Source organism: Rhipicephalus microplus, chromosome X, assembly GCF_043290135.1.
Source record: "Rhipicephalus microplus isolate Deutch F79 chromosome X, USDA_Rmic, whole genome shotgun sequence".
Taxonomy (NCBI): Eukaryota; Metazoa; Arthropoda; class Arachnida; order Ixodida; family Ixodidae; genus Rhipicephalus; species Rhipicephalus microplus.
This window is the reverse complement of record NC_134710.1, coordinates 50,648,443-50,671,177: the sequence shown is the minus strand read 5'-3', so window position 1 is coordinate 50,671,177 and position 22,735 is coordinate 50,648,443. Positions and strand designations below refer to the sequence as shown.

At 43.2% G+C, this 22,735-nt stretch overlaps 1 protein-coding gene and 1 long non-coding RNA gene across 3 annotated transcripts in view; one reads left to right on the top strand and one right to left on the bottom strand.

The window, feature by feature from the left end:
• LOC119187531 (uncharacterized) overlaps window positions 1–3,064 on the top strand; it is a 36,273-nt gene extending 33,209 nt beyond the window's left edge. The window contains exons 2-3 of the long non-coding RNA XR_012886700.1: window positions 2,500–2,691; window positions 2,758–3,064. This is a non-coding gene — a long non-coding RNA (uncharacterized LOC119187531). The remainder of the gene's footprint in view (window positions 1–2,499; window positions 2,692–2,757) is intronic.
• Window positions 1,679–19,609, bottom strand: LOC142775212 (uncharacterized). 2 transcript variants are annotated; one of them, XM_075876561.1, is made up of 9 exons: window positions 19,395–19,605; window positions 19,210–19,284; window positions 19,068–19,115; window positions 18,929–18,983; window positions 18,762–18,851; window positions 18,616–18,691; window positions 18,447–18,505; window positions 12,742–12,850; window positions 1,679–1,989 (listed from the first exon to the last, which is right to left on the bottom strand). In XM_075876561.1, the coding sequence occupies exons 1-8, from the start codon at window positions 19,435–19,437 to the stop codon at window positions 12,781–12,783; spliced, it is 516 nt and encodes a 171-aa protein (XP_075732676.1). In that variant the 5' UTR covers window positions 19,438–19,605; the 3' UTR covers window positions 1,679–1,989; window positions 12,742–12,780. The 2 variants fall into 2 exon arrangements, with proteins under 2 accessions (XP_075732676.1, XP_075732677.1); XM_075876562.1 differs by lacking the exon at window positions 1,679–1,989 and adding an exon at window positions 12,104–12,146 and having other exon boundaries at window positions 19,395–19,609.
• Between the last annotated feature and the right edge of the window lie 3,126 nt (window positions 19,610–22,735).

The following is a 22,735-nucleotide window of genomic DNA, read 5'->3' as shown; positions in this document are numbered from 1 at the left end:
CACTCATTGCAATGCAGCAATATGTGCTTTTTGATACACTTTATATTGCACCCATTTGTGTTTCTCATCTTTGTCCTCATATGCTTGCCTGAAAATTCTGTCTCAGGCTGTCTCAGACTGAGCAAACCGTTTGGCACCTACTTCGAACGGGCACATAAACCTCCCACCTCATCAATTCTCAAATTCACCAGGGTGACACCTTACCCCATTATAGTGTCTGCTCTAGTCCGCGAGCTGGTTCTAATCATTTACATTGAACTTTCCCGAAAATGCCCCATTTTGCGGCGACTGAGCGAGAGGAGCATTAAGGGACTGCTTTGCACAGATCACGACTGGAAGACCAACTCTAGTTCGTGTGCTGGGCCATAGGGATCGCTGAAGTGCAAGAACTTTTTGACAACTAGAGCGCCCTGAGGGCCTATGGTCAATTCTTCTCTGACCCCTTCCCCCCTCACTTTACTCATTCTTGGTGTCAATAAAGCTTAATCGCCCTGCCGCGGTGGTCTAGTGGCTAAGGTACTTAGCTGCTGACCCGAAGGTTGCGGGATCGAGTCCCGGCTGCGGCGGCTGCATTTTCGATGGAGGCAGAAATTCTCTAGGCCCGTGTACTCAGATTTGGGTGCACGTTAAAGAACCATCATTGAAATGTCGTAGTTCATTCTTTCCATACCCCCCAGTAGCTGTAGTACAAGAACATACCAGAAATTTAGAAAAACTATAGCACCAGGGGGCACACATCAGTCAGTGTACTAAAAGAAAGGTCACACTGCTATTAGACATGAACCTGGGCTTGCACAAATATTCAGGCTGTTCAAATATGCAAACAAATAATAACATATTTGAATTTAAATAATTTTTCAGAAATTTCTCACCATTCAAAAGTAACGAATACATGTACTATAGTAATCCACACATAAACCCCTGTGAAGGCGGTCTCACTGCCCTGAAGCAATGCTATACTGTGAATACATTAAAAAAAAATCTGCACTACTGTAAAGTCCTACTTTAAGGTTAATTGAATATTACCTTTCATAATTCTTTCTTTTTCAAGTTAGAGAGCTTATTATACTGGCTTATATGCTCTTAAGTATGGTAAATTTTAAAACGCAACATACTTTACAGGTGTTCCCTTGTATCGTACTGAAAACTAAATGCTTCTACTGTACAAAATCGTTTTTACTTTCTTTGAACCAAAAAAAAATGTCATCTGCAAATGCCTTGATTGAACAGCTGTATCTTGCCGGTGCTTAGCTACGGAGCAGAAACCTGGAGACTTGCAATGAGGGTTCAGCTTAAATTGAGGACGACGCAGCGAGCAATGGAAAGAAAAATGGTAGGTGTAACCTTTAGAGACAAGAAAAGAGCAGAGTGGATTAGGGAACAAACGGGGGTTAAGGATATCATAGCTGAAATCAAGAAGAAATGGACATGGGCCGGGCATGTAGCGCGTAGACAGGATAACCGCTGGTCGTTAAGGATAACTAAGTGGATTCCCAGAGAAGGGAAGCTGGTTAGGGGGAGACAGAAGGTTAGGTGGGCAGATGAGATTAAGAAGTTTGCGGGTACGAATTGCCAGCAGCAAGCACAGGACTGGGTTAACTGGCGGAACATGGGAGAGGCCTTTGTCCTGCAGTGGACGTAGTCAGGCTGATGATGATGATGAGGGGTAGTAATCAAATTTCTCATTGGAATGTTTTATTTCATTTATCATGGTAACTTTCCATGAATGAAACAAATTTAAAACATTACATCAATATATAGAAAGTAAAACAAAGCAAGCTCCAGTATATAATTATAAATTAAGGAACACAGTGTGATTGGTGGCAGTAGTTCTTAGACTTTCTGCTAAGGCATTATCACTTCCGGGGAACTAACTGCCGAGGCTCACAAGTCGGTCGACCTCTGCTTCCAAATGCTTCTTTTGCAATTCGAGATGCCTCAGCGTAGACTGAACTTTGCTGACCTCCTCTTTGAAGATTTTTCTGCAGACTGAAAAAAAAAAAAGCAGAACAACACAGTGTAATTCAGCACTGTCAGCAGTGTAAATTAGGGCAATGCACTTTTCATTCGTCATGCACAACCTTGCATGCAAACAATTGGAAGAATGAGATACTGTCTTTCTGTACCGCTTAGCTACCACACCCGGTATACCTTGGCATGACACACCAGGGTTCCAAATCATAGGATAATTACCCTAGCTGTAGGATATTTTCAGAATTTATAGGGCGGCACAGGGTAGCGGGGCGGTAATACCGTTTCTTCATCAGGTGTAAGGTAATTCCTACATTTTGCTTGTCATCGATCAGGAAAAGATTTCAAGTGTCGACGTGATGTACCCGGGGGAAGCATTCCTAGATGCACGATAACTTAGATTTTTTTCTTTTATAAAACTGCAACTCGCATGTCACAAGCATAGGGCAGACACGAAAGATAATGAGTGGGCATGGGATGGCAGCAGCGACAATGGTCGCTAAAAACCACTTCTGTCTTTTCACCCAGTTGGCCCTCGTCATCCGAACGTGCATCCCTGTCTGCGTGGTTTATGCCGTGCGCGTACCCAAGTTTGGCACGTGCCCTCTGCCAGAGGCTTGCAGCGATATCGGCGCCGATTTCCTGGGGGCCCTTCACCCACTGTGTGATGCGACACTAGAGTGTTTGAGGAAGGCCGCAACGACATCGACAGCGACAACGGTAGACTGCATAAGCTCGGGAGCAGCGACAATGGTTGCTAAAAACGACTTCTGTCTTTTCACCCAGTTGGCCCTCGTCATCGGAACGTGCATCCCTGTGTGCGTGGTTTGTGCCGGGCATGTATCCAAGTCTGGCACGTGCCCTCTTCCAGAGGCTTGCAGCGATATCGGCGCTGATTTCCTGGGACCCCCTCATCCACTGTGTGATGCGACACTAGAGCGTTTGAGGAAGGCCGCAACGACATCCACAGTGACAACGGTGGACTACATAAGCTCGTCCTCGAAGCATCACCTGTTCAGTGGGCATGGGATGGCAGCAGCCATCCACTAAAACCACTTAAAACCACTAAAAACCACTTCTGTCTTTTCACCCAGGTTGGTTGTTATTCTATTCACTGTAGAAGATGTAATAACGTATGTTTGCTGCTATTCCCACGCCCACACATTTTAATGATTACAGCTGGTGAATGTGTTCATGTTGTGAAATTGCTTTTATTAGGAGGTGACGTTGAACTGAATCCTGGTCCCCCAAAGCCAGACCCCAAAGTAGAGGATAATGCAGTCCTATTAGCTATAGGTCGCCTAACGGAGCACCTCGATGAGCAGCACGACAATCTTCTAGCATCCATTGATGTAGTCAAAAATAACCAAAAAGTTCTTGATAACAAAGTGTCTGACCTTACAACACGTTTAGCAAACCTTGAAGACAAGGTGAACGCTTTTGAAAACGTATCCGAGGGATCGCGTTTGGATTGTTCAGCTTGGATTGCGTCAGCGGTTCGTAGTGAGAATGCTGCTCTTCGCGCACGACTTGACTACGAAAACCGATCGCGACGAGACAACTTAATCTTCCACGGAATTACTGATGCTGCAGCCGAAACATGGTCAGACACAGAAGAAAAGGTTAGGGCAATTCTTTCAAGTTCTTTCGAGAAGCAGCTTTCAGATGACGCGATATCTCGAGCCCACAGACTAGGAGCATTTGTACCAAACAAGTGCCGCCCTGTTGTCGTACGGTTTGCGTCATTCAAAGTTAGAGATAACATCTTTTCCCAAAAAGCAAAGTTGCGCGGTACGAACATTACCATTAACAAAGATTTCTGTAAAGCCACATGGCAGCCAGAAAAAAACTAACTGATTTCGGTGAAGCCAGCGGTCAAAAGTATTTAGTAAAATACAACAAGGTTATTATTAACAAGAAAAGTTATGTGTACCGCCCAGTCACTGATCGTGTCTTGTCTGTTGTTCCAGTTGACGATAACAACGAAAACGACACTAACCTAAGTCCTCCTAGCTCGTCGGTCCAAGCGTCTTCGTAGCAAAAAACAAATCCACGACGTGGTACTGTCAAACACAATTGTTCCTTCCTGCTTAGTAATGTGAGAAGTATAATGGGCAAGCGAGATGCCCTGTCATATCTGATTGACACCTGTCTTTCAGACGCCGTCGTATTGACAGAGACGTGGCTTTCGGCTGAAGTAGACAGCTCCGAAATTCTAAATTGCGAAAAAAAAAATACAAGTTTTATCGATGCGATCGCGGATCGCGTTCCGGAGGCGGTGTCCTCATAGCTGTTGCAGATGATCTGGTTTCATCGCATGTAGCTCTCGTCTGCCCTCTAGAATTAGTGTGCGTTAGTGTTCGCTTACACAATAAAGACGCTCTCGTTTGTGTGTGCTATCGGCCTCCTAATATACCTGCTGGTTTTTCTTCAGATTTGTACTATGCCTTTAACATGCTTTATGTTCAGTTTCCCACCTCACATATTATTCTTTTAAGCAATTTTAATTTCTCCTACATTCATTGGAATTTTCCTTTTACCTTACCTGGCTCTTTTGTTAATACATGCTTAGAGTTTAACCTTAGCCAGTTGGTTGATTCCCCAACCCGTATCACGTCTACTAGTTCTACCATATTAGACTTGGTGTTCACAAATAACCCTGATCTCATCCAGTTTCTGTCAGTCGTGTCAGGTCTCAGCGATCACTCTGCCATTCACTTGCTCGTACCGAACAAGCCATCAAAAATTAGTAAAACTACAAAAATAATCGGAGAATATGGGATAGGTGACTACACGTCAATTAATGCTGAACTGGGGACATTTTCACACGAATTTTTTTTTCTAGCTTTTCTGAACACTCGGTAAACGAAAACTGGCTACGTTTTAGAGCTAAAATCCAAGAACTTACCGACCGCTTCATACCGCGCCGTAAAATAACCGATAACAATCGGTCTGCTTGGTTCATGCCTAAGTTAAGGCGGCTACTTAATAAAAAGAAGCGCATCTTTCGAAGTGCAAAGCTCTCGGGCAACATCAAAAGATGGGATGATTATCATAGTGTAGCCGACGAGTACGCACGCGCACTCTCACTTGCCAAGCACTCATATTTTGAACAAAAGTTGCCTTCTTTGTTAGTAACTAATCCTTGTAGATTTTGGCAGGTGATCGGTGGAAATAACAAAAACAAATCGACCTAGCTCTTAATGTATTCGCATCATCATTTGTAAAAGTGGCGCCTACCACTGTTCCTAACTTGTCTACTCACAACTACGATCTAATGGAGCCAGTGCACCTTGATTGGGAGGGCATAAGGAAATTAATTGAAAATCTCAAGCCTTCTTCTTCTCCCGGAGATGACAGAATTAACACAAAGTTTCTTAAAAACATCGCATTGTTTTCGTCCTTAATACTGTCCAGAATTTATTCACAGTCCTTGGAATCGAGTACCCTGCCAAACGAATGGAAAGTGGGGAAGGTGGTTCCTTTCCACAAGTCAGGTAACACCAACGATTCCCACTATTACAGACCCATCTCACTAACTAGCGTGCCATGTAAGCTATTAAAACATGTCATTTACTGCAACTTAGTCAACTTTCTTGAGAATAATTCTTTTTTTACTAACTTTCAACATGGTTTTAGAAAAAGTTACTCGTGTGAAACTTAGCTCTTATGCTTTACTAATGATTTGTTCTCTGCTATTGATCGTGGTACTTTTATTTATTGTGTATTTATCGACTTTTCTAAAGCATTTGACACAGTTTGTCACGAATTACTACTTTTAAAGTTAAGTAAACTAAATCTTGACCCACACATCTTAAAATGGATCGAGTGCTTCTTACATAACCGCGAGCAATTTGTGACTGCTAATGAATGTAACTCTCCTCCTACTGCCGTAACCTCAGGTGTGCCTCAAGGCTGTTTTGGGTCCCTTGCTTTTTTTATATATTAATGATTTGCCTTATAACATTTCCTCCTCCATTAGATTATTTGCTGACGATTGTGTTATTTACTGTGAAATTTTGACCTCTAACGACACTGACACCCTGCAATCTGACCTGAACAATATTTCTTCGTGGTGTAATAATTGGCTAATGAAACTTAACACAAATAAATGCAAATCAATGAGGATAGCTCGTAACCCTTCAAAAATTGCGTCCCCCTCATACCTACTTAATAACACTCCTCTAAACAATGTTTTTTCTTACAAGTACCTCGGTGTTAACATGTCTAACAACCTGTCATGGCAGGCTCACGTTGACTACATAACATGCAACGCTAATTGAACTCTTGGCTATTTACGTCGAAATTTTTCTCTTGCTCCAATTAAGCTAAAGCTTCTCCTGCATAAATCATTAGTGCAGGCCAAAACTCGAATATGCGTCGTATATCTGGGATCCTAATATTCGCATGCTCATAGACAACATTGAATCCATTCAGAATCGCTCAGCACGTTTCATATTGTCCAATTACTCTCGAACTGCAAGTGTCACATTAATGAAGGCTCAACTAAATTTGCATAAACTCTCAATACGACGCAAAAATTCACGTCTCTGTCTCTTTCATAAGATCTATCACACTTACAGAACTCTCTCTGATTCACTGTTTTTTCCACCAGCCTACATATCAGCACGCAATGCCCATCAATACAAGGTTGAGGTTCCCTTCTGCCATACGAACTAGCACTTCAACTCTTTCATCCCTAGAACATGTACTCACTGGAAACACCTTCCTGCATCGATCGCTTCAATCACTGATGCCAACGCTTTCAAATCAATCATTTCTGAAAGTGCATTATAATTTATTCTAATCCTGCTGTTTTGTTTTACTTCTTATTGATATTTGTTGTCCCACTCCTCTCTGTAATGCCCAGTGTCTTGAGAGTAAATAAATGAAATAAAATGAAATACTCCGGCCTTTTGAGAGTGGGGCAATCAGTGCAAGCGATGGAGAAGGTGAAAAAGAAGGTGGTTTTCGCCTTCACGCTACCTTTGCGTGCGCAAGGTAAGATGAGAGTTTTTTCCATGATGGTGCCCATGGGCGGATAAAAGAGTCCGCAACTTACTTATGCACCACTACAAGTCTCGATGTGGTACAGTGAAGAGTAGTCTGTGCCTTCTTACACTGCGCTATTTTTTGGTGCAGAGTAAAATGTAGGGAGAATTCTGTAGTGTAAAGTAGGGTAATATTAACCATGACTTAGGGTATTTTCTGAAAATTGGCTGGCAACACTGTTACATGCACAGCTTACAATCGCGCATGCTATGGCACAAAAACAAAGACACAAAGGTGACCAACCCCACAACAACTTTACGTAAGCCCAAAGTTCTGAAATACTAGTACATGGTCTTGTATCATGGGCACATTTCACGATGAACTATGCAAATAACCAGACAGACAGGGTGAATAGTGCTATGCCAAGCTTAATTGCCAATTTTCGTAAACTCCAGAAGAAAGGGGAGTAATGATGTCGCTGTGGAGATTCCATTGCACACAGGGCACTTCGCAATAATCTTGAAGGCCAATAACTTATCACTGCTCTCTTAAGGGGGAACGTGCCTTTGACAATAACTTTGTTGTTTCTGGTCGGATGATGATGAAAATTAGCACAGACACTAAGAATGGCCGCACCGTGCATCCCTAAAAATTTCGAGGCGATAGCACAAATACTTAATGAGAGACAAATTATTTTTCAATTGAACCTCAAGGAGGGGCTGGAGGATTTATAAAATGACAAAAATGGTTGGTAATTACTGTATGCACAGCCGAATGTATGTTGAAGGAATATAAGTTTTTTGCAACAGTAAAACTTGTAGTTGACATTTTCTCCAGCGACACTGCAATGAGCACACTGGCACTACAAACAAGAAACCCTATGAAAAATTTTTAAAAGAGTAAAATGAAAAAATAAGATCACAGCCCCCTGAAGCACAGTTCAAGGAGCATTACAATATAAACAGAATCAAAATCTGTAAAGTGGTTGCCCAGATATCTGCTCCACAAGCTGAGTATAATGACAAAAAAACAGTATTGAGAAAACTGCATTTAAAGTTTCAACTTTTTTTTACGTCTCTAAAACACCTAAAGATTGTGATCTTAGGTTTGTCTTGTGATATTTGACTTCTCAGGTATTTGGTCTCTGACCAGTGTGCCTTAGTTGCCCCCCCCCTAACCCCCCCTAACCTCCTTTTCATGCTTTAGAAAGAACAAGTATGGATCTAAAACCAAGTTCTTTGTATGAAGGAGTGGTGTTATAAGCATCACAGAAAAGATTGTAATTGAATAAGACCATATACTGAAATGATTACACATATTTCTTGTGCTGAAGTTGTAATTAGTGTAATTAAGTACTTGATTACAAATGTTCATTGCCATTTCTTTAATTAGAGAGAGGTTTATTGCATCAGACAAATGGATCACACCATGACGGCCTATGCCTTCTTTCCAAATAACAAAGTTATGGGCAGAAGACTGGTGGCACAGAAATTTTTAGCAGTATATTTAATGACGCGAATCGGGCATATAAAAATTCCTGCCCCTTATTCATACATGCTCTTTTGCCACTCTAGCTGTGAAACGCATCCTCATACAGCCGGTCACGGAAACGCTAATCTACGAGCCTTTCATTGCCTCAGAACATTCATAGATGTTCGTGGCGATACCAAGCACGGCTCCAAGCACATATAAATCGCATCACACATGTCTGAATCGCATCACAAAAAGCTTATTGACAGCACTCCATATGACCGTGGAGTGCGTGGCCGCGTGATCAGTGCAGCCACGTAATGCACTTGCCGGGGGCGTTCGGTGACGATGCGCGAAATGTGTAATTACGAACAAAAAGTCGGTGTGCACTACGCTTGGCATCACATTTTTGAGCGACGACTTGTGAAACTGCTAGCCGCTGTTCCGAGCAATCCTCGGCAGTGAAGGGGCGGGGGCGGGGTGCCGAGCTTGACTGTGCGGTCCGCTGTCAAAGTGTAAAATGCCAGTACGTGATTCAGAAGAGCTAGCGAGTGATGTGCTTCATTTCTTGCAAAGAAGCACATCGCCAAGAGTGCGCTAGCGCGTTCCTGCCCGCAGTCTCGCTGTCAGCGGAGTTAGGGCTAAAGACGACTCCGATGACGCGCCACGCTCGTAAACCGCGCGCCCACTCGTAGTCACCTGATCGCGAATCCACTTACGGCTCCTAACTAACGTGTAATTATATTCTAAGTGATTATCAAGCCGTGAAAACGTAATGAAGTAGCGATTTTCGAGCCATGTCCTCGCGACGCACAAGCAGCAGACGACGATCTCCCGGAGCGAGCATCGGGCCAATGGCGAGGTGAGCTGAGGCAACATGGCGGCCACAGCCAATCAAGGACCTCCAAACAACTTTCATACATTTGCTTTTTGTGTGCTTTTTTTTTAAAGGGAGGAGCCAGCTGAGGCGGGAAAGTTAAACACGGAGAAATGCTCTTTCCGATGAGCCCAAGAAGCCGGCTCCGCCATCGCGAAGCTATTATTTTCCAAAAATCGCTGTTTTCTCTCGATTTCCAGAAATATTTCCGCTTCCTAGGTGGGTGAAACGAATTTCCCGAAGCACTTATGCGTGGTTTTCAGTGTAGATATTTTGGAATCAGATAGAAAAAGGGTTCCAGAAACTGAAAACTAGCTTTTGAAAAAATCGACTTTTTGCCATTTTTTACGATCCCAATGCCGGGTCCCCCCTTAACTGATTTTTTTTGTGACCCAGGATTTTTTTCTTTTATTTTTCAAAGAAAGGCACAAGTCGAACTATGTTTGAGCTTCGGTAATGCCCAATAAAAGAGGTGTGATGTGCAGCACATGACCACCTGCCCTTGCTAGATTAGATTACTTATTTCATCTATACAGATTAATTTTCACCGACACATACTTCCCAAAAACCTTTGCATACATTCTTTTATATATTTCTACATTCATTTCACTATTACAAGGAACAATTATTTTTAGCACATTCTCTACCCCCTGCCACTTCATTACAACATCAAAAAAGCTGCAAATTTTTTTTTGCCTCACAGCTTTTTCAAGCTATTTGATTGGCTGCTGTAAAAAGAGGACATTACTATACTGGTTAGAGCTCTAAAAGCAAATAAATTTGGCATATTTATCTCTTCAATTGAAAATATCGCCATCAGGTTATTGAACTTTTTATGCAAATAAAGGATTCACCTAAGCACTACATATTAGTGAAACTAATTATATAGAGGCATGATCGCTGCAAAACTATTTAACAACTGGTATCACCCGCATCGTTGTCTAAGGTGGCATCCTAAACACGGCAGCCGTGATGAGTTTCTGTTTCCCCCCACTGACTATAGCAATCTAAGCACACGAATGAATAGCCTTTAAGATTACTCGCAGTTATTCGAAGGAAATTGTTGCTGCGATAAGAGAGTTTGTGCACTACCTAGGACAATGTCAGAGATATTTCTCCAAACGATCAAGTCAAAGAGCATAGCGAGAATTTCATTCTGTCCCACTATGCGCTGTAGTTACCCTGTTATTCCATGTGGTTAAGCCCTGAGTAACAGAACTATATACCAAGCATGCACGGCGTCATTGGGCCAGTACCAATACAGTCGCCAACCGTTTATTCAGACTCGACGGGAACCGCCAAAATGTCCGAATAATCGAGAGTCCGAAAAAACGGATTCACTCGAAAAACAAAAAGCACTTTTATAGCCCCTATCGCCCGAAAAGACTGTCATGTTTGCACACACGCACGCTTCTGAGACTGTTTGCTTGGAAATAGAAAATTCAGACTTCAGGCTGAGGTAGGCCGCCTTCTACCTGACGCATTATATCCGCTTTCTTCGTCATCGTGAGCGTCTTGTAGCTTCCACGTTGGCCGCGTTTCTTCACTTTCGACGGCGCAGCAATGGGTGGCATCGTAGCCATTTCAGCACGCCACAGTAACACGCAAGAGAGCGAGAACACAGACAAGAAGACGAACCAGGCCTAGCCGCAGAAGCAGCTGACTGACACTGCTGACAAAGGCCACAGCGAACAGACTCTGTAGGTGGCTTGGCTTGGCCGCTCGACTGGCTAAAAATAAAAAGCGTCGCCAAACATAGCCTTCGAGATCGGCAATGACGTTTTCAGCATGCATTTTGACACTGGCCCTACATCCATCCATAGCCCCGCCGCGGTGGTCTAGTGGCTAAGGTACTCGGCTGCTGACCCGCAGGTCGCGGCTTCAAATCCCGGCTGCGGCGGCTGCATTTCCGATGGAGGCGAAAATGTCGTAGGCCCGTGTGCTCAGATTTGGGTGCCATTATTTAAATTTATCAGCCATTATTTAAAAGAACACCAGGTGGTCAAAATTTCCGGAGCCCTCCACTACGGCGTCTCTCATAATCATAAGGTGGTTTTGCGACGTTAAACCCCACAAATCAATCATTACATCCATCCATAGCTAGTGCAGCATATCAGTGCTGGCAACCTAGCAAACGTATTGTTAACGTCGCTCTCAGCGTGTAATGGCGTACGGCGACGCATCAGGTCAGTCAAACGGAGTCCGAATAATCAAATGGCGCACAGTGGGGCGTCCGAATTTTCGGTCGTTAGTTTACATTAGGATCAATGGGGAGTGTGGCGGTGCATGAATATGTCCGAATAAACGGTCGACGACTGTACATGCTGTTGGAGGCACCGCTCCTATTCTACATTTAGTTTTTTTTTTTTTTTTACCTGAATCAATAAAGTAGTGCTGATGCGAATGCATATTGGCATTTTGAGCGGTCTCAAATATTCATCCGTCACTATTAAAAGGGGCCCTGCAACACATTTTCAAGATGGTCAGACAACACTGTAAATTGGTAGTTGTAGCTCTTGAGAATGCGCGAGCCAAACAATAGAATGCTCACACCACCCGGAATAGCTATTCAATTTTCAAAGTCAGCTAGAAATCCCTCCCTCCTTCTTTCTACAAATGACGCCATATGCCCAAACTCATGGCCATAGGATGATTTGAGCATCGCGAGATGCGTAGTTCTTGAGGCCGCCGGAGGAGGCTGCCATGTGGCCATGCCCGCACTTGCAATTGCAGTAAGTGTCGCGTGTTCGCAGAAAAAAAAAGGAAGGAAAGAAAAAACGTGCGCGACGTACCTTCCTTCCTTCGCGCCACCTTTTTTCATTTAGCCTCTGGCACACTTGTCGGAACGTGGAAAGAAAAAGAGGTATTGCAGCGTGCGACAAATCTCTGCGACTACGCCCGTACACAACGGATTCTAAAAATTTTTGCAGCAGTAAACTAGTTGGGCAATGAACTTCTTTAATAAAGCGTTACAACGGTTACTTGATACATGTAGAAGGGCCCCTTTAAAGGAATCACGAACTACTTGTCCAGGTAATCATCAAATGAACTCAGTATTGGAGTATACTGCTTCGCCAATACACTGCTACGAAAATTTCTTGAATCCGTGAAAAATGGGTAGAGTTAAGAGGACTTGTTGCACCCTTTGAGTGCTCTCTTCTCATTCCGACGAGTGTCCAGGAAGCTACCAAGGGAGGGATGACACAGGGGAAAGGCGTCATGACTTGAGTGCATCATCGTGAAACTTGACCTATTCGTAGCACTGTCTGCTATCCGCAAAATTTGTTTCCCCACTAAGCTGGAAGGGTGGTTAATGACTCCTTCAAATTATATTTGCCTTTGGTTCTCATTTCAAGAAGTTTTTAAAGAGAGCCATGAGGCAGCGAAACCTGTGCTCATTATAGGCCATTATGACACCGAACATCACTCACAGCAGTACTTGGTGTTCCTCAGCTCTGAATGTGACATCTTCAGTTTTGGCGCTCTGTCCCTGGTCCAGCTTGGCCTTCTTGCTTTGGAAACTCGCATCCAGCTCTGTCACTGCAGAGATAAAACAAAGAGCAATATGACTATACACACCCGAACTGTCCTAAGACGTGCAACACATTAAGGTAACAATACGTAGAATGATTCTGCATCATCACTCAGACAAAAACCTTCAAAAGGCCTAAAATATGCCCAATTTCACATCACCTAAAAAGCCACTTGTCTTCAACAATGAATATTCCCTTCAGGCGTGAATGCACTGTTTAAGAATACGTCGAATTGTAGCATTATTCCAAGGCACTCAATATTACATTTCAAGAAAGAAAACAAAGCAATGTATTGTCCTGTGCGAGTTTCAGCCATTATTTAAAATTATTATATAATTGTTTATTTTTTGTGAGTCAGTCACATTCCATATTGACAAGAATGAAACCATAGGTTCCAAATGTGTGTGCAAGTAGTTTTTGGTTACACTCATTGCGGAAAAAAAAAGTACTTATGACTTCAGTTTTGAAACTTAGCACGTTGAATGACCCATCAAACATCGCAGCACCTTCACCAAAGCAGTTGATTACAGTGAGACACAGTGCACTGAAGTCAAGTCGAGACACACTGTGCAAAAGGTTCAGTTCATTCAATGAGCAATGTATGTTGCTCTCTTTTGGTCACAAGTTGACACAACTTGCAAAAAAAAAAAACAAGTTGCGTACACAGACTTAGCCATCGCCGCTGGAGGGGATGCTATCTCACATCCTGCCTTTTTTAACGCATTACTAAGGCTATCAGTCCCTTCAACATCACCGTGCCAATAGTACCATGGAAGGAGAGAGCTAAACGGCCCATAAGCAGTTGCTCAAGGAAGACCCCTGTTTAATTTTGTCATACGCAACACTTAATCCACAGTTTCCTTTAGGCGCACTTTTCATCACTTTTTAACATGCAGTATTGATCTGGAATCTGAAAACATTCACCAGCTACGTAAGCAAGACAGCAAGTTATCGAGGGCAACTAACTGGCCAGCAGAGTCTGTAAATACTTGTCTTACTCCTTCTTTTCTCCATTTCTCACACAACAAGATCAGCTACAAGCTACTTCTCTCATTGCATACACTAGCTCATGGCCATAAAACTGAGCATCACATGAGACATAAGTACCATCAAACTCGGTGCAACTTGCTACAGTGGAGATAATGGCTAACAAGCTCCAATTTCGGACAGAATTATCATGAAAATGAGGGCAACTGAGCACCATGCACAATGGTGCACAATCTAGGACCAATACTCCATCCAACAACTACCTCGCAGCACTGTCGAAGCTACAAGGAGCCCAGAGGCAATATCCTTGCAAAGCATGAAACATAGTACTGAGCAGGGTTGCCACTGGTGGATAATTTTCACTAGATTGGCGAATTCGAGAGGAACGTGGCAACCTAATCAGAATTGGCGGCATGGCGATTTTTCGGCAATTTTCGCCTTAGGTCTCAACTGAGTTATTTTTTCTATTCTCAGCATCTTCAAAACAAATGAGACACAACATTTCCTCTATTTCTTGTAGTTTTAGACTCACAGGTATAGGAGGTGCACTTGACGAGTAAATCAGTACGTCTGTCTTGTTTCTCGTGTGTAACTCCTCAATTGACCAAGCTCCTGGAGGCACGGTCGCACTGGTGCTTCCACCAGCAACCTCCAAGTACTATTTATGTAGGGACTTTTCCCATGCCGCGACGTGGTGGTGTGTACCAAGTTCTTTACAGGCTTCAAGCGCTTTATTGCTTTTAAAGTTTGGCGTCTGAATGGCTAGGTGAGTTTAAGTCGCGTGTTCCAACCACAGCTCCAACTGTTCTAAATATATTGTCGACTTATTCCCTGTTGTAGTACCCCATAATTTTTTATGTAACGTTTCAATTTTTTATTAACATTCTTTTCAGGCTGGCTAAGAAGTCACCTTTTTCGGACAGCCTTCAGAAACTGCACTGAGGTGAATGTTTAGCGTAAGCATGAGCGCACAAAAAACATGGTGCGTGCATTGTGACGGTTTAGGACAGGTTTTGAATTTATTACATTTGTTTTGTAATTAAGTTGTTCAATTATCAAGCACCAGATTCCACTCAATGAAATTCTCGAAATTTGCAGGAAGGCTACGCACGCTATTCCTCTCTTTTTGTAGCGACTGCTTCATCCTGGATTCACTACAACTAAAACAGTCGCAACCTTTCCTTATGAGGCAATAGCATTCAGAGGCGCTGATGGTGCATGCGTGCCCTTTCCAAGTGCTATTATGATGAAGAGAGCGATGCAACTGGCATTAAAGAATGTCAATATAATCAAGGGGTTATGGGCAGTATTGTTCTTCACGGGGCTATACATAAACAGCAATATTTATTACTAGGCACGCCTCACATATATAGACTGGCGACATTTCTGGCGAAATACGATGGTTTTTGGCGACTTCTCACTCGTTTAGCGAATTTCACTCGAAAGTCAGTGGCCCTGGTACACAGCATAACTCCTTCATTATCAACAAGATACAAGTGTTTCAGCAGTGCTTTTTGCATGACACGTTACAGCAATACGTGGTACATAAGGCTTTCCGTGAGTGCACTTCGCATTTCCCAATTATTGTAGCGATTACCTGCTGGTAACCACAATGGTCCCCTTAACTGTGATGACGCACACCAATATAGCAGCCGCAGTGACAATTGCGCGAGTAAGTATGGGTTCATAGTTAAGAACGGCGTAGGAACACGAGACAAACAAACAAAGAAAGCGAAAGAAGGACATTGGACTCGCAACTAATCTTTCTTCACGTCAACTCACAAATACATACAGGCATATGGTCACACCTGGAAAACCTGGAAAATAACAAGAAAATAGCTGTAACACCGTATGTGCATAATATGTCACATGGATTGAAAAACATAGCGGGCTGATTTTGTGTGAAGGCAGTTTTTTCAGTGCCTGACCAGCATCAAACAATATGTGCACGTGTAGTCAAAAAAAAGTAAAGGAAAGAAATGAGAAGACGGCAGGATGAGGCGTCAACCAGTGGTCCAAAGCTGTTGATTCTGCCACAGAGATGGTGTACAAGTTTCCTTTATCTTGCAGCGCTGTATACATATGACAAACTGATAGGTGTGTCAATCTAAGAATGAGGGCACATGAGGCCAATAGTTGCACCTACGCTTTCTCACATATCGGTGCACATTGCAATGTGTGTAGGTGCGTTCCTCAATTTGAAAAATTTGGCATCATTGCCAGGAGTAATAAACAGACAACTCGAGAGATAATGGAGGCTCTGCACATTTCTAACAGTAACTCATGTATTAGCGTTGTGTCTCTCGCCCTGCAACAAAAAGAGGTATCGTATTTGAGCAGGCAGGCATGACAAAACTTCGCGTGATGTATTACCCTTTTTTTTTTTTTGTGACCACACGCCTGTATATATTTGCGAGTCGACGGTAATATAGGTAAGTTCCTAGTCCGGCGTTCCTCCTTGTATGTTTTTCGTTTGGCGTGTCATGTTCTTGCGCTGTTCTTAACGAAAAATATAGCAGCCCCCATACAGCCCTGACCATTTATTTTCATCTAAATGCGTGCCTATTACTGGGTTGTCTGCTCTAACAGCAAGAAGTAAGAAATATAATCCGCCATTGCTTAGTCTCATCTAAAGCTGCGGACCCTTGCTATTATTTAAATCCCTTGTTTGCCTTCATGCTACTATGGTGGTGCCAAACAGTAAAAGTGGTCTCATGCCAAATGAGCATATGGAGCCACAACACTAGTATCAGTGATGCATTGATTGATGTCAAATGCCTTGAATGCCTATATTGTTTCCTGTGCCAACAATTTGCTAGTCCTCTCAAGAACAGTATGTTATGGCTAGTAAAAGCGCACTGATAATCTCTGAAACACTGTAGATCAATAACAAGTATTTTACTAAAGAAGCGAAGTGAATAGCATGAAATTCATTTGGTGCTGTCAACAACAACAAAAAAAAAAACTCTGAAAGCGGCAGTATGAATGCTGTTATAAAAAGAACTGCCTTCCTCACAAATGCTAGCAAACACACCCTGTACAAGTGAAAATTACAAGCGGAAATCTGAACACCAAAGAAACTGAGAGATGGCCTTCTCAAAAGGGCTTCCGCATAAAGGAGTGTTGGAGAAAGTACTGACACTGCAGGAGAGCTAATGCCGGCCAGAGAGATGACGAGCAGACAACGCGATGTGGATGAACACATCCCGAGGGGGTTTTCACCTTTTCTATGGCCTGGCTGTTTCCACATTGCTGCAAGGTACTACACACATGTAGTGTAGTTCAAGCACATGCTGCCATGTTGAAAATGCATACTGATCGCAACAGTACATGCTGTACAGTTAGATATTAAATCCAATTGCAGTATACAGAATATGATGCAATTATGACATCCAAGACATCACAAATCTCAACTTAATTACCACAGAATGACCAGGGTACTGAAGCCTACTCAGCACAATGCTTACTGAGCACAACAGTACATGATGCATAGTTATATATTAAACCTAACTTGCAGTATACGAAATATGGTGCAATTACATCCAAGACATCGCAAATCTCAACTTAGTTACCAGAGAATGGCCAGTGTACTGAAGCCTACTCAGCACAATGCTTACTGAGCACAACAGTACATGATGCGTAGTTATATATTAAACCTAACTTGCAATATACGAAATATGGTGAAATTACATCTAAGACATCGCAAATCTCAACTTAGTTACCAGAGAATGGCCAGTATACTGAATTTCTGCTATCACCAGCTGAAATGCACTGCTTGTGCTCATGACTATACCAAAACACGTCTAATCTGGGAAATGCAAATGTGGATATACCATAGCCTGTTTTGTGTGGCTTTACACCAAAATCAGCAACTTGAAAAAGCTATTCCTCAAAAATCACAGGAAATAAAAGAAAAAGTACTAGTGGAAAAATGAGTACGGTTGGACATTTACAGCAACTTAATTTGTTCGGCTTCTCAACCTTTATCAGTAATAAAATTGAAGAGCCATTCCACTTTGAAGGTAGGCGACCAGAACAGCTGTTTTGCACATGACATAGAGGTGACACAGAACTTTGAATCGTATGCAATCATTCACCTCGTAGCTGAATCCGAAATCTACCAAGAATGAAGGGAACACACGGGCAGCAAATGCCATCGCGCACAATATTCTAAGCATACGTAGCAAGTCACACAAGACAATGCATGTGGAGAAACAAGTCAACGTGGTAAAAAGACCTACGCTACTCGAATAGCTCCTCAAAATTGTACACAAACGCCAAGTGCATGCAGCAAGCCAGACAAGACAATGTATGTCGTGACAGAACGATGCATGCTACCCAAATGAAAAAACTTTAAATGGATTTAGTCGTGAGGTATGTGATTGACTGTTCGAAATTTTCCATCACCTGTGTTTTGTGCTCACTAGCTCCACTGGTCATCTACTTTCCCAGAGTGGGACAATGCTTCCATTTTTATTCCGCATTTGAAAATATGAAGCTCCAAATCAAATTGCTGTCAAGTTACACATTTCTTTTTGTTTATCCACCCCCATCCTCCTCTATCTTGAATGTTGCCCATTGCACAAGAAATGTATAAAAATGGTCAGCACAGTTACCAATACATGCTACAGCGCTGCTCTAGTGTTGCTTCCAAGCTTTCCATCTCTTCTGGATTCTGTGAACATGAACAAAGAAAAGGTAGTGTCACAAGTGAATTCAGCATTTTCGCAACAAGCAAGAAAAGCATACAGCTCAGTTATGTTAGATAAGGTTACACTTTCTCACCCCATCAATTCTCCGCAAAGCTGCACGAACTCCACTCAGGTACTGCAGGAGGCCATGGTTCTGCGTAGCGCTGGCACTGAAATGGGAGAGAAAAAAACTGCGCGTTACCGTACCAATCGGAAGAATGGAAGCAAGATAAACCTCACTATCTCTCTAGCCTCGAAATTTTTTCCTCGCAAATTTTCGTGGTGAGCTCTGAAATCTTCGCGGTCATCTCGTCATTCTCTTTTGCGAACCTGCAACGTGAGAATCAGACATTGGTGTATTATGTTGTTATGATGTGGACGCGTTCCCAAACGTACAGCAAACTTACTGAACGCATTGAGCGCGCACACTGCTCGCAGCAGCTTGGACCCCGCTAAGCTTTTCTGAAATTTTAAAAGACACAACACCTCGATCAGAACAAGACTAACAGGGCACAGTATGAAAGAATTTTTAAAATGTAGCATTACCTAAAGCACGCTTTCTACGAGCTTTTAGAGCGCAGAGTTCTTTTTTAGCTGCGGAAAGTAAAAGAAAAAAACAATAGTAATAAACTGTATCAAGTATGCAGTAAAATCTTCGCAGCATGCTATTCCAAGAATGAAACTATACCGTTAATGATATCTTCCCTCAGTTGACTCAAATTTCTCCGCGGCGCCCGCGATTCCCGATCCATGGCCGCAGATTCTGAAGGTAAAAGTGATCCGACAACACGTCAAACAATGCGAGCGACACACAATAGACGTTTTGAAGGCGCGCCATCTAACAGAGACAACCAAGTCGAGCGTTGAACGCACCGGATTCAGCTTGTCGCAGAGGACTAGGCTTGCTCTCGCTCATGTCTGTGGTTAACAATGGGCGCAACTCAAGCTCCACGAACGGCCACTTAAGCTAGTACCTATTTAACACTTTATCCCACAGAACCTCGCCGCAGAACACCTTGCACTGGACCCCGTCAGAGAACGGCCATACTAGAGTGTACTAGAAGAGTACAGTGGAGTGAACAAGATGTAGAGGTGTGCGCCGACTGGTCGGCGCGCCGCTGTCAAAACTTTTTGCCGCGTCGCCGTCACCGACGCGAACTGATCGGCGCGCCGCCGCCACCGCCGCCAACGTTTTTCATCGGCGCAATCGGCCCGCCATTTATGCGCCAGTACTGACTTTTCACAGATTTGTCTTTTTTTTTTCATCTTGATTTATAGCTTCGTTTCACATTTTATGTAGCCAGTAAAAACCAGGCTTCTTAGTTATCTTCATCCAGCTTCTGAGACCGAGAGTACCTCCATGAACAGCGGAACGAGTTCGGCGGCCGCTGCATGAAATGACATATTAGGAAAATTGACAAAAAATAAATGTAACAGTTACAGAAAAGCATAGACACTGCCATCTTAGGCTTAAAAGCAATTTTCGCTGTTTTTTGTGTCGTAATTAGCTATGATTATGGTGATACGACGTTGAATGTAATGGCCCAGCGTTTTGATGCGTGCGAGTTCGCTATAGCACAATTCGAATATTCATACGGATGGAAAACGGCATCATTATCAGTCCAAGATGGCAGCCTATAATTGTGCCCGAAACAGGGCGTATATAAAGAAGAAATGAAGTGGTAACAGTGCAGCACGTTAGATTAAGGGAGGAGGAATAAATGAGGAAGGACAGGGAGGTTAGGCGTTAGATGAAGGACTACACAAAACCCCGAAGGATGAAATCGAAAGGAAGAAGTTTAATGAAGATTAAAAGCGTCGAGGCATAATACATGCTCGAACCTACTCAGGGTATATCAGCACCTGTCCGCGGTGTTAAAGTTGATAATTTTCGAGGATGACCACTTATATGCAGCGTCTGAACATGCTGCAAAAAATATTCACCATCTGTTTTATTCTTTAACTTATCTGTTTGTACCGGCCTTTTAAGACATTGAATACCCGGGATGAAGATGCCAAGGCAGTAAGATGGCAAGAGAGAGAAAGGAAGGCTGGGGGATTAACCATATTTTGGCATCTGGTTTGCTGCCTAGCACTGGGGGTTGAGAAATAGGGGCAAGAAAGGGCGTGAAGAGAGAAAGAAAAGAAAACGCATGTGCACTCAGGAGTAAGACGGCAAACTTAACAGAGGATTTATTACATTCTGTACAGACAGGGCGAGAGGTCTCTTGCGAATGAGCTGGGTGGCTCACTATAAAGTGTACGTTTTGACTCAATCAGGGGATGGGTCCAGAATGCGCTGTTGAATCACGAGACACGCACACCATTTCTGACGGTGCCACCCACACTCGCTCAAGTCAAGGTCTTTGATTGGGGCGTGGCCACCACACTGCACCTGTGACACCAAGAAACCATTGTGGTCGTCTCGTCGAACGTCTTATGGTGTCGGAATGCCACCTCACTTCCCGGCTAAGATGGACAGTACACGGCGGACAGCAGGCTGGCGGCCCTTCGGTGACTTGTTTGATGAACAAAGAACGCGGCCCTCCCCCGTCGGCCCAGGCGCCGCGCGTAACAATGGCTATCCAGTGGTGAGAAGAGGCGTAATAAGCTTGTCTGAGACCACTAGTTTTAAAAAGAACAAAACAAAATTTTTAAAAACTTGCCAGTAGACAATTTACAAAAGACGGCTGGATTCATCAAAAATGCAGAGACCAACATTTGAGCGACATGTCATATATTACATAGTTCAGCAAACTGGTTTTCATCACGTAACTTGAATAGACCTACTGGCACTGCGAGAGGTTAAGAATGATTGTCGCTGACAGATGTACTTCTGTTGCGAAGATCAAAGTCAACCAAATAAAACTTAACATTATATTCAAGTCTTGATAAAAAAATAAGTCAAGTTAGAAAGCTCCTCAGGTGGCCAAATAATAAATTACTTCACCATACTTTATGAAGAAGTAATTTGCAAATAAATAATGCAACCGCTGTTTAAATGATATTCAATGACGTGACCGCAATCAACGGTGTGTCGTCGCTATAAAACTGGAAAGTTATATGTGGACACGATCGGGCGAATGTGGCGGAGAACGAATATGTCACGTAATAAAAGCGATGTGATGTTGCACATTTTCATCTTTACAACTCCGTGCCCTTTTGCTTGCTCGTGATGTGTTCGAAGGAGCTAGCCAAGTCTGAGGTAGTAGTCAAGCAGACTAGCCGGGGCTGATAAGAGCAACGTTTATGTTCACTATTTACACACTAAAGGTAGCATCATAAAAGCTTGATGAGAGCTTCTGAGAGCTGGTTCAGAGCGTCCCGGTGCTCGCGTTTTAAGCCGTGGTCTTCCTAAAATTCTCTGCAGGAGAAAACAATAGACAGTTTGCAATAATCTGCAAGGCAGCTTTTCTGTAAGGTTAGTTTTCCAACCATAAACTCTTGTTCATAGACTGCTTTTCTCGCTCATTTTGTTTTTGCCATTCACCTTTTTGAGATCTTGTTGTGTTCGCGTGCCTTTGCTGGAATTTGGAGAGGTGACATTTTGTTGTACTCGCGTGCTCGCTTGCATTAGCTGGAATTCGAAAAGGTAAAGGCAAAACGAGGGAGAAAAGCAGTCTGTGAACGAGAGTTTTTGGTTGGAAAATAAACCTTATAGGAAAGCCGCGTTGCAGATCACTGTAAATGGACAGCCTGCATGTCCATTCAGTCCAGGGCAGTCCAAAGAAATTGTCGTCTTCATCTCCGTCCCACAAAATGGGGGGGTGGGGGGTAGTGGTTAGAAGAAGGCGCCTAATTTCTGCAGCCCAGCAGGGAGCACGGCGCAGCGAATAAAGTTAAAAAAAACGAGAAGGAGAAAGAGAAAGAAAGTCAAACACTGCCTTCTTTTCTACCCAGGAAATAGAAAGGATGCATGTTCAGTTCGTCACACGGCGAGAGAGAAACACAACGTAGGTCATAATGCAATAATACGCACAACACAGCACAGTGCAATAACGTTGCATCGCACGTGCAGAATAGGGCCTGCAGTGCTAGGCAGGCTAGAGCCTGGGGGAGTGGAAGACTTGAAAGCACCACAGAGTGTGGGAAACATACCTGACGACGGATCCCAACCTCTCGGCTAATTATTCAGTGTGTCTCGTGGCACATCGAACAAACCAAGCAGCCTGGATTTCCAACAGCTCTTCCTAGACGTCAGTCAGTCAGGCGTG